General features: G+C 33.7%; 3 protein-coding genes across 5 annotated transcripts in view; 1 reads left to right on the plus strand and 2 right to left on the minus strand.

The window, feature by feature from the left end:
• Positions 1-714: 714 nt before the first annotated feature.
• LOC130893894 (arrestin homolog) lies at positions 715-9,752 on the minus strand. Its single transcript, XM_057800335.1, has 5 exons — positions 9,488-9,752; positions 5,623-5,842; positions 5,189-5,520; positions 1,320-1,458; positions 715-1,267 (listed from the first exon to the last, which is right to left on the minus strand). Exons 1-5 carry the CDS (start codon positions 9,650-9,652, stop codon positions 921-923), a joined length of 1,203 nt encoding a protein of 400 aa, XP_057656318.1. The 5' UTR covers positions 9,653-9,752; the 3' UTR covers positions 715-920.
• A 3,182-nt stretch (positions 9,753-12,934) lies between these two features.
• The window catches only part of LOC130893893 (uncharacterized), a 32,185-nt gene continuing 25,538 nt past the window's right edge, over positions 12,935-19,581 (plus strand). Inside the window, exons 1-2 of one of the 3 annotated variants that reach the window (XM_057800334.1) lie at positions 12,971-13,155; positions 13,229-13,286. The gene's annotated coding sequence lies outside the window, so the exon portion shown is untranslated. Of the gene's footprint in view, positions 13,156-13,228; positions 13,287-16,277; positions 16,658-19,581 lie in introns of those variants that run through there. The other 2 variants (XM_057800333.1, XM_057800332.1) reach the window with 2 other exon arrangements.
• On the minus strand, positions 17,712-18,200 carry LOC130894526 (uncharacterized). Its single transcript, XM_057801408.1, has one exon. It carries the CDS (start codon positions 18,198-18,200, stop codon positions 17,712-17,714), a length of 489 nt encoding a protein of 162 aa, XP_057657391.1.

Raw genomic sequence — 19,581 nt, forward strand, 5'->3', positions numbered from 1 at the left:
TGAGGCATACTCGGGCATTTGTCGTACTCAATATTGCTTAAACATTTGACTATCAAAAAGATTTGTTTGCGTTGGATACCGCATAATATGAAAATCGTTCAAAGAAAAAGCTCTTGGGGATTGGTGCATAGAAATGCCGAAAAAATTCAATCGTGAGGCCTCAAAAGACGTTCACGCACGAAGAACTTCAAAGCAAATGGTCGCCTGTTTTTCGGTATAACTGGACATTTCGCCACCGTTCCATTACAGCAACGGTCAATTCTGAACGGTGAACCAGCATTTGTTTGCCAGAAGTGTTAAAAAAACTCAGGGAAACCAGAAGAACGAATCATTCTCCATCATGACAATGCGATATCTCACATATCAGTTCAAACGAAAACGTTTTTGAGCAGTCAAAACTTCGAATTGATAAGTCTTCCACCGTACCGTTCTTATTTGACACACAATGATTTCTTCTAATTCCTGCAGATCAAAAATAAATTGCAAAGTCAACATTTTTCTATACTTGAAGTAACGGTTGTTGCGTTCAAATCACATGTTTTGGTGGTACCTCAATCGGAATGGAAAAAATGCTCCGATAATTGTTTCAAAAGTGTATTGATATTATGAAAAACGATAAAATTATAACCAATTGTAAATATTTGTTTTTATTTGTCTATCTCAAAACTTAAGTTGCAACCCTTGTATCAGTAATAAATAAATAAATAAACATAGTCTGGTTATAATATTTATTTTTCCATGCATGCATAAATAAATTTTCTAACAACTACAACAGCAGCATTCTCGTAAGCAGAATATTCTATCAACTTCAGCAGCTTAATTTCAAATTAAATATTTGATTGGGTGTTTGATATATTCAAGGATATATGAAGAAGTATCGATATTACACAATAAAATTCTGTATATTCTCAAAACTTTTCTCATTCCAATTCATCTCTGCTGAGTCTGAATCTTGCGAAGTCTTCAAAAACAATATTATCATCATCATCGTTAGCGAAACTCTTCTCATATCTTCCTTTATCAATAGACTTCATTCTCTTTATGCCTTGAGCACGTTCTTTATCAATAGTACCAGGTGCTGGGTGGAGAAGTTTAAATGGTACATCAGTTACTAACTCTCCTCCTAAAGTACCACAATTCAATTTTACTCTCAACGAATAGGAAATGACGATACCGATCGCATCGATAGGACACTTTCCATCCGGTACTAAAGTCGAACTGGCCAAATTTGCATCGTCGTCACGAAGACGACCATCCAGCGCAACACCTAAAGAAAAATTAATTTTAGATACGAACAGAAAAAGTTTAATATTACAAACCTCTGCGATCTTTGTTACTTGATGCAAGAGGTACTAAATAAACCACTTTAGTGAAACTGGCTCCCGGAGTGATAGGACAACCCTCCCGAGTTTCCAGACTTGCAACGTATTTAGAAAATTGAGCATTCACCATAGTGACCTAAACAGAATTATGTTTTATTATCAATGTAATCGAAGTGGATGGGTGTTTTCTTTTAATCGATCGTAGAGAACGGGTTTTACTAAAAAAAACTAATTCAAAATGATGATACGTAAACCTTCGAAGTAGATGTTGACTGTTTTATCTCAAAATATGTACTGGATAGTCAAATGAGCGTGGTAAGTGTCCACTAGGGTGCGAAGTAATTGATAAATTTAAAACAAAGTTTTCTCTGGAATTCGTCTAGTTATATATTAAACATACAGACACATAAATCTTACGTCGAATGAGTAGCTTTTGACTGACACTTTTCCCTCAAACTCCTCAAGTGAAGTGATCAAGTAAAGATGAAAACTTATTTCACAAATATGTAATATATCGGAAACATCTTACAAAAAGAAAGGTTAGTCTTATCAATTTTGTTGCTTTATCATATGTGCATTGAAGAATTAAAATAATAGTAGAAACTGTAGATCAAGAACGTGAGCCGTAACGAAAAAAATATTAAACTATTAGACCCGTTGAATATTTTTCTATTAAATCTATTACAATACGTAAATTATTTATATTTTCTCATAAAGCTTGGTGGATTTAAGAAACTCTATGATTTTCTTCATTTTAGTTAAGTATCTCCTTGAGGTTGGTTTTCATATCAAACTGCTGGTATGCGGTAGAGTATTCTCTGCAGTTAATAAGGATGTGCTTAACAGACACAGGAACTTGACAACTTTGGCAGGCAGGACGACTTTCTGACGAAATCAAATAGCCTTCAGTAAGTTTTGTGCGGTTGATACGGAGTCTTCTTATTGTCACAGCTTCTCTTCTATTCAAAAAGTTTAGGGAAAGGTGAGAAGTAGATCATTGGCAAGCTGATCTGGGATTTCATGAAGATTCTTTGTGGCTTCTTTGGCATGGCGATCTGCAGACTCGTTTCCAGTAAATTCAGTGTGCGATAGAAACCAAATGAGGGAAACTGCTATATTGGATGGTCGGTGAATATGGTTGTGATTGACTGTATGGATGAAAGTGAGTCAGTACATATGGCAATATGTTTATGGGGAGGAAAATTATATTTGAAAGCTTGAAGTATACTGTATAGTTCACATAGTTCACCAGTGTAAACACTACACGTCAAAGGTAAGCGAAAAGAACTTATGAGTTTGTGGTTTGTAGTGACCGACATCGGATTCAGCTTTGGAGGCATCCGTATAGAGAATTATGTCGAAGGATTTTTTATGCAGAATTTCTTAGAATACTTTCTCTACAAGGACGCTAAGGGATTCATGTTTATTGTAAATGGTTAGTGAGGTATCTACTATGGGAATATTTTTGGTCCAAGAGGGAGAAAAAGGCAAATAAAGTGGAAAGGTCAAAGAGAGGTTGGTATTTTGCAGTAGAGGTGCGAGCAATTGAGGGATTTAATTTACAATTGTTCGTGAGTTGGTAGATACGGACGTGGTGGTAAGTAGCGAATGGACATATATAGTAGGATTGGAAGATACCTTAACAGCATATGACAGGGGAAGAGATTGTCGTTTTAAGAACCGTGGTGGTTCTTAAGCTTCAACTTTGACTCTAGCGGCGGGGCTTGAGTGAAAGGCACCAAGGCAGAGGCGAAGAGCGGTGTTGTGTATAGAGTTCAATAAGTCAGTTTTAGACTTGGAAGTGGACACATAGATAAAACAACCATAGTCAAGCTTTGAGCGTATGAGAGCTAAACTCTTAGCAGTATAGTTTCGATGGAGCTCCATTGAAGGTGGCTATGGGTTTTAATTATGTTCAGACTCTTTAGGCAAATGTCTTTCACATCATGAATATGGTGATTCCAGTAAGACGAGAATCAAAAGTCATACCAAGCATTTTGCACTGATTCACAATAGGTGGAGGGGAGTTATCAAAGAAAATTTTAGGTGAGTAAATAGATGTTCTTCAAAAGAATTTTATCAGCATGGATTTATTTCGGAAAAATGCTAATTCTAGGTAGGGGGATCTCTCTTGTAGTAGATTTATTTTTGATGGGCTGATACCACAAATCTAACGTATTGATATTATTTTTTTTTATTTTTTCGGGGTTTCCGAATTCCTTAAGAGGGCCCCATCATTATTTTAGTCCCGGGCGTTATAAATCTTAATCCGGCTCTAAACTACCGCTATCTCTAGGGCAGGCCAGGTACTTCGTAGTTGGTATTAACTGCATTTTTAGCATACCTCATTCAGTGGAAGTTCAATTATAGTTCAGGTGATTCATAATCAAACATAAACAATGAAGAGATGCAGTATCCTCAAACGTAGTTCAATTTAATACACTACGTAATCAAAAAAAGGTGATTTATATGAGGGTTGCTACTTAAGTTTTGAGATATGAGAACACTGATGTTAAACGAATGCTATTTCAGTTGTTTACAGATACTGGAAACATTCATATTTTCTATGACTTTCGACGTGGATTAAACCAACAACAGTATGCCGATCAACTTGCTTTGACTTTTAGTGTTGAAGCACCATCTCGTACCATAGTGTTTCGTTAGTTTTTTTAATTCAATCATGGGCGCACAGGACGCTACATATTGAATTTTCTGACGATTGTACAAAATCGGCTGTTGTGTCAGAGAGCATCGAGACTGTTATATTGCAAGATCGTCATGTAACATAACGTGAGGTTGAGGCCTACTTGGACATTAGTTTCACTTGCATACAGTTAATATTGTATGAACATTTAGCAATCCAAAAATATATATATTCGCGTCGTATACCGCATAATTTGACAGTCGCTGAAAAAAAGCTCGGTTCGATTGGTTAAAAATGCTGAAAAAATTCAATCGTGGGGTTTCGAAAAACGTCTAATAGATCGGAACAGGCGACGAATCATCGATCTACGCCTATGAATCTGAAATTGAACAAACATAATTTTTTTTGTCAGTGTTGCAAAAAATTAGGGAAACCAATCACAGAAGACGAATATTCTCCATCACGACAATACCAACTCTCACATATTAGTTCAAACACAAACATATTTGAACAGTCAATGATTTCTTTTTATTCCCGCAGAATAAAAATAAATTATGAGAATAATTTTTTTTACACTTGAAGAAGCGGTTGATGCGTTTAAATCACATGTTTTGAAGGTAGCTCAATCGGAATGAAAAAAAATCTTCGAATTGCATACGAAAGTGTTTTGAAAAGCTATAAAGCCATACTGAATACACTGTTTACACCACCACTACACCAACCCTCACAATTACACAGTCTTACGCGCGTTTCGATATCCAAGATATAGTCTTCAGAGAGAAGAAATTCCAACTTAGTTATAAAGCCATATCCAATTATATATATTTGTTTTTATTGTTCTCGAAACTCAAGTAGCAGCCCTCGTATGGATTATTGTATGTTTGAAAAGCTATTTCGAAATCGTATAAGTGAAGTATCTAGATATTGCATATAATTGGACATTCCGTTAAATAATAATATCGATTGTTGGAATAAAACAAATTGCAGCGTCCGACCATCAATTAAAAATATTCTCATCGTCTGAAAAAATTAATATATTGTCATTCGTTATATTTAACCATAAGTGTCAGATATGTCATGTCATTGATATCAAATGTTGCCTTTCGATAATGAAACCAACAAAAATGATAAATATAACATTACAGACATTTTGCATTAATTCCAAATTTCACGTTTGGAGCGATTTATAAAAAAGTAAATTTAATTTTTTATTTGAACTCACCTCACAATGCTGTACGACGTAAACTTTTATGTTTCTAACTTGCTTTCTCGAATTATTACTGATCATAAGGTTGGCTCCAATTTTCTCTCCGTGGTAATATATGTCTTTGTCAAGAGTTACTTCCAAATTGATTTTTCCACTCGAAAAAGTGAACCCTTTCGATACTAATGAGCTTGGAAGTCGACTAGCACCCTTGATGGCGGGAGCGTATTGTAATTTTTTGATAGCTAGCTGAACGATGCTACGTTTGTGACCTTTGTCATCTTCATTAGAGCCCACGTAGCATTTTACGTAGTATTCGACCCCGAGAGGTTTTCCTTGATCATCTTCGCCTGAATCAAATGGTAAATATGCAATACATACAAAATTTAGAGCGAACATTCGTTTGTGTTCTTGCAAATTCTTATTGAAATTTGATATGTTAAATTGCTTACCTGGTTGAAGTGTGACTGAGCACGGTGACATGTCAGGAAAGTTAAAGGTGAATGGATAAGCATTTGCACCTAATTTGGCAACGAGCTTCTCCTGTACAGGAGTTAGAGGCTGCTTTTCCTTTATAGGAACCAATTGTTCACTTGCTATTATCATTTCTTTACTGAATTTGACTCCCATGACCTCGTCCTCCTCTCTACCATAACGGTAGACAGTGAGAACCTACAAATAATTGGAGACATTTAATGTTGATGTGAATAGACTAAGGGAAGCTAGGGAGCTAAGTAAGAAAAGACTTTCAGATAATTATGATAGAAGACAAAAACTAAAAAAAATCAGGACGAATCGAAGAAGGTTATAAATGATACAAAACACAAAAGAATCGAAAGAGAACGGGAAGAGCATAAGGATTACAGAAAATACGAGCTCGAAAAATAAATCGGAGAAATATTATTTTAATCTGTGTTAACAGATTTCTATTTTGATTTTGATATTCATGGGTGATTTAGGTCGAAACGTGAAAATTTTATGCTCTCAAACGCAATTTGAATCAATTACAAGAGACCTAAAATTAAGATAATTTATCAACAAATATCGTAATAAATGATATCTACCATTTATCTATGAAAATGATTTCGAAACGTCAAATTTTTATTTGTCTTTCAAAAATTATTGAAAAAAACTAATTTCAAAATAGAAGAGTCCTAAAATGAGGAGCATTTAGATGTATCAATTATCACAAAGTCATAAACATTATTTAAAAAAACAAATTTGAAAACAGAAGAACATCGAGAACATTTCAGAAGTTATATGCATTATCATAAATATATAAATTTGGTTAATTTCTTATTTCTTAGACCTTTTGAGATTTTAATGCTTCTAAATGTTCTTGATTTTAGGTCCCTTCTGTTTTAAAATTAGTTTTCTTAATAATTTTTGAAAGATTGATATAAAATTGACGTTTCGACTGATTTTAAGTCTTTATCATATTTTGGAAAAATTTGCAAAATTTTCGAAGTTTCAACTCCCACTTTGGAGCCATTATCAAGAGAAGCGCGGGGGTAGGATAGGGTGGTTATTCGTTCATTGGTAAGAAATGATCCGATTTCGTGGTCTCAATCTGCCTACTCCACGCAACGAATCACCCCTTTTTTTCGGTTTATTCCAAGGCCTCAATCTGCCTACTCCTTGGAATTTCACCGAGGAAATGGAAAGCATCAAGAACATTGTTGACAGTAACACACTCACTGCTGGTCTTGAGCTAACTGATTTACAGGGTGAGTCGAGAGGAGCGCACCAAACTCTAGGAGTGTATTATACACGTGAAAATAATGTAAAAAAACTCATATGTTCTTATCCGATTTTCATTTGTTATCAAGTTATGGGGTAATTAAAAATGTTCATCTAGCTTTCCACTTATATCTGAATTTTAACAATATCAAAGTATACCATGTACGAATCTCAAAGGCATTTGATAATTCTGACGTTTTGATGAACTGTCAGTGTCCAGTGAACAGTAACTGAACGTTTAATTTCGAATTTATGTGATTTTTAGTGTTGCAAAATGCCAGATACTTATTCAAATTTAGAATATGCAAATATGCAAACAGATGCTAAATTTCCAACAATTTTTGCGGTATGCAAAGTTGCCCCACATTGTGTTTTTTTTTTAGAAAATGGTTCCCACATATAAAAGATAATAGACAAACATTTGCGTAGATCTGTTCTGTTGATTAAAAGTAATCAAATCGGATATACAGAAGCATCCAAAACCTTCAATATTCCTAGAAGAACCCTAGTAAATAAAGTTACAAGAAAATTTGAAGGTCCTGTTGTCTGCAAATCGCCTCGGAGATTGAATGGTCCATTGACGACGTTGTAATAGCCAGCTCCGAATATGGCTGCCCCCTAACCATGACAGAATTGCGAGTAGAGTTGAAGAGTCATTTATACAAAGAACGTGTCCGTCTAAAGAAGTTCAAAGATAATTTTCCCTGTGTAGACTGGTGCAAGAATTTTATTCATAGACATAATCATGAATTATCCAACAGACAGTGCCAAAAAATTAAAAAACCAAGAGCTGAGAAAACAGATGAAGAAATGAACAATTACTTCGATAATTTAGAAAGAAACGTGGCAGGAATTCCACCTGGTTCCATCGACGAGACTAATCTGACAGACGATCCTGGATCGTCAAAATGTATTTTCAGAAAAGGGATTAAATGAACGCATTATGAACAAAGTCCTCAATATCCGTCATGTTTGCTACCGCTGCAGAGGGAACTTTGTTTGCCCCATATGTTGTGTATATTATAATAGAACCAAATCTGGATGGTTTGACCATTACAAATTTGAGAACTGGTTTACTTAAAAATTAAAGGACCGAAAGTTCGAAATCGGAGATAATCTATCGAATAATTTTTTAACGTAACAATCATCAGAGAGTGTCAAAGAAGGTATTTGGTGCCGTATAATAATAGCCTACTAAACTAAACATCCACGAGACAGTACAGTAAACAAAAGCACTTTTCCTCATTTATTGAAAGAGCTCATTGAAGATATAGAATTAAAAGACGAACAAATGGATTCAGAGCAACGGGAATATACCCATGTAACAGAGAGGAGGTTCTTTATAGAATGCCTAATAAAAGATTTGATAGAATCAAGACTGATATTAGCGAAACCTTGTTGGATTTCCTTAAGGAAAATAAAGCTCCTTCAAAAGCAAGCATCCCAAAGAGAAAGAAGATGAAAAGAATTGAACCTGGAAAATCTGTTGCAAGTGAGGATTTCACGACAAGTATTCCCAAAGAGAAGAAACATGATAAAGAAACTGAAGAATATAACTGGACCATGGAAATTGAATCTGAGGACAATTTAGAATTAGATGAAGTAAATGATTTCCACAAGACTGATGACCGCAATAACGAGCTTCAAGCCCATTGCTTCCGTGATTTTGTAGCTAGCAAGACTGGAGATGAATCGAAATTAGTTGGAATTAAAAATTCCGATTTTCTATTTGTAGCACTCTTAGGGAGGAAAAAACAATACAAGCATTTTGTTGCACAAGTTATTGACAAAGGAAAACATTATTGTAATTTAATGTTTCTAAGAATAAAATCACAAAACCATCTTTGTTTTCCTAATATGGATGACATAGGTCTCATTCTTGAACATGATATTCTGACTATTTTAGAATCTCCAAAACTCACATTCGGAAATTTTGATTTATAACATTTTTTAGTTTTTTGTTTCGTAAAAATTTAAATAATTATTTTAAAGAATTCGTTTAGTTTCTTTTGTGACTTACTAGCTACTTAGAATAGTTAAGTTATTTTACCAAAGAGTTATTATTAATTTATAAGAGTTGTTTGTAGACTTGCGAAAAGGTAAATGATCCTGCATTTTCTTAGAAATGTACTAATGAATTGAGTTTATTGAAATATTTTTTTGAAACACATTAAAGGAGACTGTTAACTTGGCCTAAACGCTTAAAAACGTGCAATAATGCCAGAAAATTATCGGCAAAGTAACCCCAAAGTTGATGTAACTTGTTAACTTTTTAAACTTTCAAAAATTTGGTTCTAATTTTTTTCATACTATCTAATTATAAAACTATATAGCAAAGTATCAAATTTTCATATAGTTATAGCGGGCTTTATAATTCCCCGCAAAACCATAGATATTAAAAAAAACAAACATTTTGTGCAAAGTAATCCGACTTTACGGTACTATAGAAATAGAAAAAAGAACGTAAGCAAGTTTCTGTTTTTCGTTTTTTGCGTCTTACAACTAGTTTTGAATGTATAGCTATTATTATATGTTCGTGAATGAAATATATATATTAACAGCAACTAAATAGCGTACCTGTCCAAAAACCTTCCTGCCTTGCAAATATCCATCTTCGACGACAATGACTCCATCGATGGGATCGGTATGATCTAAATGATCTATGAAATCTCTCTTGCTTAGATATACCGTGACTTTACCATTAGGTGTTGTTTTCTTGAAAACCTTTACTGCAACCACCATTTGTTGATTTTTAGATGAAATTAAAAAAGTATATAACTTTGTTTGAATTTACTAGTGGATACTTCCCGTAGAAGTGAAGTTCACAAGGGTTTATCGGTATTTAAATAGTTTCAAAAGGTTTCTTAACTCGATTATTGTGAAATCTAATTGGATTTCTTGGACTAATTGGGATGTACAGGTTTTTGTAATTTTGTTTAGAGTTATGTAAAAGATTATGCTCATTCTGTCACTACTGTGACGGTAACGATTAAGTTTCTAGAATATTAATTTACGGTGTAAATGAGAAAATGTAAATTTATAGTATTATATTTCAAATAAAAAAAATCCATATGTAGTAATTTTTTTGATTGAAATTTTGTACTCAAACAATAATTTCTTAATTGGATCATTGCGGATAAAGTTCATCAACTAAAATAAGTGGGCAGATTATACAAATAGGATGAAGCTATTTTTATAATATCAAGCCTGATGTTAAAATTATATACTAATCTAATTACTACCGAATTTTTTGCATCATGTTCCGGAACACCCTGTATATTTGACTAGACTCTTAACTTGGTCATAATAATTCATCAAATTTTTTGAAACTTTGACGAAAGCTGCCAAATGTCATTGAAAGTGTCAAATTTTCTCAACTCAAACGAAACACCCTATATTTTCCTATTTTGTTAAGTAGCATTTTTCTTTCTAATTTCAAAAATATACCAATACAGGGTTGAAAGTAATCAGGAAAAACCTGGAAAATAGAAAAAAGTCAGGGACAAAATAGGTGTGATCGTTTCCACGTTAATTTGCTGACCCCAAGTCACAGGCGGAAAAGTGTCATGAAAATTGTCAAATTTCACCTATCTGGCAAAAGTATCAAATCGCACCGTTCCCAAACATTTATGAACCGAAAAACCTACAAATCGCTATGTAAATACGGAATTTTGCATTTAGAAATATATATGAATTTTTACATCCGAGACACGTCTTCCTTTACTTGGAAAATCTGACTTCTCTTTCGAAAATATGAAACTTTTTTATCCTTTCCGAAAGTAGACAACTTCGCGCTCCATTCAGTACAGTTTCTCCATAAGTTGTGTACGGTTCATACTTATGATTTATGTATGGGCCGTTTAAAGTTGGCATGTTTTTTATTTTATCCCTCGAAAAACACGAATAAAGGCGTGTCAAATCGACTTTTTCAAATATAAAAAGCTCTGCTCAGGAGATAAAAAAGTCAGGGAACTTTTTTCTTTTATTAAACTTATCTCGATTATTAAAATTATTCATATTGTTAAAGTAATTTGGTTTTTGTTTATTTACATTGTTTATTTGGAAAGTTTTGAAAATATTGAATATTATTTTCATCAAAAACATATTATAGGACTTGGTTTAGAGATTCAGGCTTCACAATTTATTATGTGTTGTTTCATGTAACTCAACGTCAGTACATATTAAATTCAAAATGTGTAAAATTCTGTCATAGAATTGTTGAGGTCGTTCGTTATTTTCTTGCCTCGTCATAACAAGTTCGCGATTCAAGCAAGCCTCGTCTTCTTGATCTGCAAAATTTCTAGAAAGGGTGTCTTTAAATGATGTTCAAGAAGTAACGTTTTGAATATTTACAACCAGTTTAGCATTAGAATTTTGAAAATAATTTGGTTTTTCTCTATTATAAAGAGATTCGCATACAGATGGAGTTCATTAACAATAAACTGTTAAGAACGCAGTATCCGTGTACAAACTGCTTTAAATATCTACTTAATCTTATCGTATACAAAAGCTATAATTAATTTTTAAATTGGATATTTATGGTCGTTTAGAGTGATATCAATATAAAATAAAAGTAAGTGGATATGTTAATGGAACTTCAAGTGTCCCAGGGACACTTGGAATCACTCAACTAAGAGGTTGATTCCCATTAGTAGTGGTAGGTGTACAACTTTAAGAACTAAATATTATCGTATAAAATAAGCGGACTCTTAGAACGACCGAGATGAAGACATTACTCTCAATCACAAGGAAAACACTAAGAGACAGAATAAGGAGCTATGAAATTAGAAGAATGTGTGACGTTCCGGATATGGTGAGATGGTCCAGAACTAGAAGAGGAGCATGGAGAGATCATGTCAATAGAATGGACGACGATCAACTAGCGAAAATCGCAAAGGAAGAGAGACCCAATACAAGTAGACCGCCTGGAAGACCACCAAAGCGCTGGTATGAGAGCTGGTCCTCGGAGTCACAACTAATGCTGCCTCTTTGAAAACACAAGACATAGTTTTAAAATAAGAAGAAGAAGAAGAAGAAGTATAAAATAAAAATTATGAATTATGTTAGACAACGAACATTTATGGTCCTTGACAGTCGCATTAATACAGCACAAACATTAGGTAATTCGAAACGATACGATAATGGAGGGTGAAATAAGGGACACTTTGTATCACTTAACTATATGATTAACAGATCTTTATGGCTCCCATTAGGAATGGTAAGTTAGTTCGCATATCCCTGCTAAATGCTACTATAAATTATTAGCAATATATCGGAAGGAAAAGAAAGCTGAAAACTTGCAATGTGTATGCGTTGTTATATTAGTTGCTATATATTTGAATATCAGCAAATTATTTCATTTACCTTCAGGCTAGTAGTAGTAATATCAATATAGAAAGTTATTTGTTCATGGTAAGTTCTTTGCAAGTAGAAATTTAATAAAGTACAACTGTATAAGTTCATCAGGTATTCATATTATTTTATAACCCCAAATTTGTTACATAAATTTTACATTATATCAAACCTTTTCAATAAAACATGATTGATTCAAGCATTTTTTTGACAATTAATAATATTGTTATTATTTGCATCGTCTGCTATGAAACGAATATGAAAACAGAATATAAGGTTTGTAAAAAAGTTGACTACAAATCATTTCAAAACTTCATCTCTCAACGCAAATTGCAACCGTAATAGTTACACAAAGATAGAGCTTTTGGCTATTTCCAGACAAAATCTTTTTCTATATCAGAAAAATACTATATAGGTTCAAAAGGGTTTCTTGACTTGGTCATACTGTGTCAAAGCAATCATTTACTTTTTATTTTATAATTCGAAAGATTTAACAACATAATTATAGATCTCTCTCTTTATATGATAAACACATGCTTTGTTAAAATCATCATAATTCAAAGTATTTAATTATTCATTTATTCACTCTGAACAAGGGAAAAATCATTGGCGACCGTTGTACTTTAACCTTGCTCTTTTGTTAATAAATCAAATTAACGTGATCAAAAATTTACTCGTATTGGTCAAGGTACTACAGTTTGTTGATGATTTGAGGAAGTTCTCTTTGCTTTTTGCACACATACATACACACTGCGGGAAATTTGCATTATTTAGATATAAAATAGAACAAAGGTTATTTGAATTGATGCCAACGTTTCAAATTAGTTCAACAACATAACATCGGAGATGAGACAATACACCTAAAACAAGGACTAAAGCTTTCAGAGCGTGAAGTAAGCTTCATCATTTTTATTATCAATTTTTATTTCTACTCTATTCTACTATTTCTGCAATCTGTTGTTACAGCAAATATTGTTTAATAATATATAATTATCCTTCGTGAGTCGCACTTCGGGATGACAAGGTAATATCACTATTTTTTTAATTGTCATAACTAGTTCAGGTGAATTATCTCATCACTCCTGATGGGAACCATTTAAGATCTGTTAACTATATATGAAGTTATACAATATGTCTTTTATTTTATGCTCCATTAACGTGTCGTCTCGGATTAACTAATATCTGTTTTATATTAATGTGACCGTGAAGAATCATAAATCTACCTGCTTACTATTGTTTTCGTTTTGCATTGTAAGGTATACTGTTCTCAATGTCTTCACAAGCGGTTTCACATGTTTCAATAGGATTAGTATTTAAGAGAGCATAAGCTTGCAAAAATATATACAGGGTGTCCCAGAAATTGCACGCCAGGCTGACACGGGAGGTAGATCAGCTTTAGATCTATCAAATAAAAGCAACATGACCTCAGTAAAAGTTTTTTAGTTTTCGAGATATTAACACTTTTAGGTTTTTTCAGAAAATCTCTACTTTTTGCCCTATTTTTGTCTGTTATGGGCATAAAAAATCTCTAATTTATAATTCTATGAATATTATACCATTTTTAAAGAGCACTAAGTAGGCTAGTTTTTAAGAACATTTTCTGTATGTACCAGACTCAGTCTGGTACATTTTTTTTCACAGTCGCTAACCAAACTTTAGTTAAGGTTTTCGCTTTGAAACAAAAGGTAAGATTGAGTTGTTTTTTTTGTTAATGTCGTGCTACTTTTTATTAAAATGAATACTGGGTTGTCTCAACCAACTATTAGTGGTAGCCCAGAAAAAAAAGAATTATAAATTAGAGGTTTTTTATGCCCATAACAGACAAAAATAGGGCAAAAAGTAGAGATTTTCTGAAAAAACCTAAAAGTGTTAATATCTCGAAAACTAAAAAACTTTTACTGAGGTCATGTTGCTTTTATTTGATAGATCTAAAGCTGATCTACCTCCCGTGTCAGCCTGGCGTGCAATTTCTGGGACACCCTGTATATATATATATATATATATATATATATATATATATATATATATATATATATATGTATATATAGTCTTAACATCCACATTTGAATGAAAATGGGCCTCATATGAAAAAAGGATGTTGTCATGTGAAAATCGACTAAGCATTTCTTCAGCAAATGTCAACCTTGCTCCAAAGTCGTTATCTTTCAATTTCTGTGTTAACTGGAGCTTATAAGAATGCAGTTTAAGATCCAACTTCAAAATTCGTTGTAAACTAAGTTTAAAGCCACCGATCGTTTCCGAGCAGACACATTCGGATTTTCTCGTACTCACCGGTCTCTTCGAAACACTTAACCCATATTTTGATTGAATTTCCATATTCTGAACGATACAGTCGCCTTGTCAAGACGTATGAACGACCGTTTTCGTAAAACGTGCTAACACATTCCGTCGAAGTGACTCCTAAAACTCCATGAGTGCAACTATTCAACCACACTAGGCTCCATCTGCCCACGCACCGTTTACCTCGGGAAAAAACATGATGCAATATGCAAGTTCTATTATGCCACCCTGAATTAAAATCATATTTGGAAAATAGATATTTCTTTACCAAATGTCAAGATGAACACCCAATCAACTCAGGGGTACCATGACTTGCCGGTTATTTGCATTCCTTTACACTCTAGAGACTTAGAATATTTGTAAGGCAACGTTCAAAATCATTATATTCAAATACATTCTATACGATAACAGAATCATTCGGTTCAATACTTATTCTTATATTGAGACTTCAGATAAACATGTACGTAAAGAATTCTTGAAGAAAAAATTCAGGTTTCTATACAATTGCGTTTATTTTTTAACTAATACTGTTGAACGATACAAGGTAGGTTTATAATAAAAGTATATAATAAATCCTACACCGTGTACATACTTGGTTTCTAAGTCCTGTTTTGGGCTGAGATCAGTTTCTAAAGAACTGAACTACCTCTTTAACAGTCTATTATGCCCTGGGGTACGTGTGCTGCGACTCAATTTGAGGGAATTTTCAAACTACAAAAGAGAGCTATTAGATATTTACTCGGTCTAAACAACAGGGCTCCCTGCAGGGACTTCTTTAAAAGATTAAACATCTCTGAATCCGTTTATCTAATTCGTAAACACACTTCTCCAATCAGAAAGATCTTTGTACGGCTATTCACTTAGGAACGCCTTGCACGACCGTTACCTACCTACTCTATGATCAGAATTACTTAAGGGCTTAATATTTTACAATGCCAAAAATGCACAATCACTTGCCAATTGAAATCAAATCTATGTCATTCTTTCCTGCATTCCGCAATAATTTGAGGACATATTTACTGGAAAGTGCCTCTTCTGTTTTAAAATTAGTTTTTTTAATAATTTTTTGAAGATAAATTTTGACGTTTCGACTTTTCTTTAAATCTTTATCAAAATATTTGTCATATTTTGATATCTTCTAATTCTCAAATATGAGATATGTAATAGCGATAAAAAAGTATCAGTAATAAATTGGTGAGAATTACGAGCTAAGAATTTGCTATCATCCATATAATATGACTCCTTCTGTCTAGCTTTTGTAGTGAAAACACTCTTGCAATTGAAATATATTGTTTTAAAACTGATTTAAAATTTTTTCCTACATGAATTACTCATAAAAACATGCTGACGGCACACATCCCACATTCGATTTTCCTAAACCAGCATTTTCAAAAAATCAGCAAGATCGCTGATGCTCTCAAGAGCAATCATATAAAAATTCAGTCTTAAACTCGCTTGAAAACAAGTGACAAATATTTTTAATTGTCCTTGAATTTCTCATAATTGTAATAATACATGTGCTTAAAAAGCTACTTAGAGGTATCAAATGTATTATTCATGTAGCGAAAACCGAAAGCAAAAATTAGATTTTTTAGAGAGACCATTATACGAGAATGGAATACAATAAAATCATGGCCACATCAAACATGAAAAGAAGGGAAGAAATCAATAATATAGGTAATCGAAAACAAAGAAGGCGCAGGAGACATTGAGCATAGAACCAATTAAATTAGAAACAACTGTGTAAGTTGAAAAAAGTTCATATTTTTATAAACAAGCCCGATTTCTATATTAATTTAACTGGAAACCAAATAGAAGTTGAAATAAGTTCACCCACACGACGTTATTTCAAAACCGTCCACCATGTTAGAAAATTTTATACTACACGGTGTGCAATGACCATTCAATGACCTGAACGATTTCGATGCTTTCCCGGAAACTGGACAAAAGAGTTTCCGGCGAATATGATCATCAAGGCCTCTTCTTCATTAAATCCAACGATCTGCCAATGATTAGCTAGCCGCGATATTCAAACAACAGTTTGTGTATGCAGGTGCCAGAGATTACACCTTTGAAATTTGGTCGGGCTATACTGTAAGTCAAATATATATATATTTTTAATAAATAATAAAATGTGTAGTGTATTGTGTGCTTTATTAAGGATTTCACAATAGTTTGGTAAGAACAATTTTAACTGAGTTTAGTAGTTATACTTTTTATCCCGTTGAGTTGAGCAAAATTAAATATCTCCAAAAGTCAGATTATTTCTTGTATATTACATCCTGTTAGATTCTTTTCCAAGGTATTAGAAAATTAGTTGATCATTTATTGATTATCATCATAAGTAGATAATTATAGAAGTATAATGTTTCGACAGTTGAACGATGGGAAAAATTCTCAGTACATTTGATATATAATATTATAGAGATTGTGATGAATCTGAAACTGATGTCGAAAAATCGAATGAACTTTCTATTTATCTTCTTAGAAGGGGAAAATTAATTCTGGTTTTTTATCTCCATTAATTCAAAATTCATTGAAATACGAGATGTGACATAAAATCAGAAATTATTGTGACAAAACAATGTATCAAAGTTACATAGAATTTGAATTGATCTTTTTCAAAGTTCTGCTGACGGTTAGCAATGCAATGCATAAGATTAAAAGCATTTCTGAGAGGATTTTTTCGAGATGGCTTTAGTCTCCTTATAGACATTTATTTTATACTATTATTAGATTTGAATTGAACGACTCTTCAGGACTTAGAATATCAATTATTGTGAAGAAACAACATGAAACATGTACACCAACATATTCAAGCATTTATCGAACACTAATATTGACCATGGTATCTGGTCGTGAACAGAATAAAAAAATGTTAGATCCGAATCTAATGACTCCTTATGAGTTCAATGATCGATTATTGTGGAAAAACATGTACAGCAACATATTCAAGCATTTATTGAACACTAATATTGACCATGGTATCTGGTCGTGAATAGAATTGAATATTTGTCAAACATTTCTCTTTGTTAACAATAATAATAATGCATCTTGGCGTTAGGCATTACGTTGCTATATTTTTCATCAGGTGTACAGAGAGAAAAACAGATGGATCAAGAGTATTCAACATCCAATGAAAAGTAAATTATTTTGTGTTGCTTGAGAGTGGAACTTGAATAATTTTAATTTCATACCTTTTACTTATGGAAAGTGTTATATATGCCACTCTGTCTGATATAGTCTTTAGAGTGACTATTGATTTTTCAAGTCGTTTGTTTATTAAGAATCCTATACCACCGTCAGGGCTGTTGGGATTTTCATTTTGATAAAAGAGATGTCCGGACTTCAATTTAAGAAGTTGTTCTTCTTTTCTTCTTGTTTCACATAAACCGATTATATCCCAGCTTATGTCCTTAATCTCCTCTTCCATTTCTAGAAGTTTACTACTTGACGATAATGTTCTTACATTGTAGGTTATGATTTTAAAGATCTTAGTGTTTCTACTTGATTTGCTTGTCGGTTTTTTGTCCCCCCCAGAATCCATGGGACTGACTGAAATTTCTTCAGCACAAGATTTTGGACGATCTATCCTACTTGCCTGGGGTCGTTCCGTAATTGTTTTAAAACTCGACATAACTTTGAGGGTTTTTTGGCAAATAAAAACGCCACGCTTGCCATTGCGTGTTGGCGAGTGTGTATTTCAGCCGCTCCTAACATGGAGATACAGACGCTGTTTGAAGCCGCCCACTCTGGGTCAGACGCCTCACCGTTGTGGGTTTCCTTAGCTTCACTTTCATCTCTTCGAGACCTTACCGGCAAGGGTGGCCCTACCAGTAGCTATGCTACCGCCGGCATCGCTCCCTGGATATTGAAAGTTACTGAGCCCTCTCACCACGCCAAGGTGAAAATCCCCGAGAGAGGGTAGGATAGACTACAGATACGCAAAGCTCATTAAACACATATATGAAAACGCAACTCTAAATGTAAATCTCCACGAACCAACAAATAAGATACATGTAGGACGCGGGATTAGACAAGGAGACACTATCTCTCCTAAGCTCTTCACATGTGTGTTGGAATACTCTTTCAAAAAATTAAATTGGGAAGAGAAAGGTATAAATATCGACGGTGAGTATCTAAACCACCTGCGTTTCGCAGACGATATCGTCATAATCACCGACAATATGCAAGACGCTCGGCAGATGGCCACGGATTTGAAAAGAACCACAATGAATATTGGTCTAGAAATAAATTTAGACAAAACCAAATTTATGACAAATCTGGTAACAAATGATAACATAATTATCGATGGAGGTGCGATAGCGCAAGTATATGACTATAAATATCTAGGCCATGAAGTGAGGATAGGAAGAGATAACCAAACGTGTGAGATAAAGCGTCGAATACAGTTAGGATGGATAGCTTTTGGCAAGTTGAGTAGTACCTTGAAATCAGACTTACCAATAAGCCTAAAGAGAAAAGTATATGAGCAGTGTGTTATACCTGTGATGTCCTATGGGGCAGAGACGCTTACCCTCACGAGACAAACTGCAGGAAAGATGAGAGTGGCGCAACGGGCAATGGAAAGGGCAATATTGGGAATTATGAGAAGGGATAGAATTACAAATGAGAACATAAGAAGAAGAACAAACGTTAAGGACATTAATGAAATTATAGCCCAAAAGAAATGGCAATGGGCAGGCCATGTAGCCCGAATGACGGATAATAGATGGACGAAAAGAATATTGGAGTGGAGGCCAAGAATGGATAAGAGAAGTAGAGGCAGGCCGCCAACAAGATGGAGTGACGATGTAAAGAAAATTGTAGGAAATTGGATACATACAGCTCAAGATAGAGATAGATGGTTTAAACTAGAGGAGGCCTATATCCAGCAGTGGATGGAAGATGGCTGATAGATGATGATGATGATGAGAGTGGAACTATACCCAAAGTGATAAATTATCATATTAAGTTGAATATAGTTGTGATATGTCCATAATTCTTTGAACTATGCT

This window comes from Diorhabda carinulata, chromosome 5, assembly GCF_026250575.1.
Source record: "Diorhabda carinulata isolate Delta chromosome 5, icDioCari1.1, whole genome shotgun sequence".
Classification (NCBI taxonomy): domain Eukaryota; kingdom Metazoa; phylum Arthropoda; class Insecta; order Coleoptera; family Chrysomelidae; genus Diorhabda; species Diorhabda carinulata.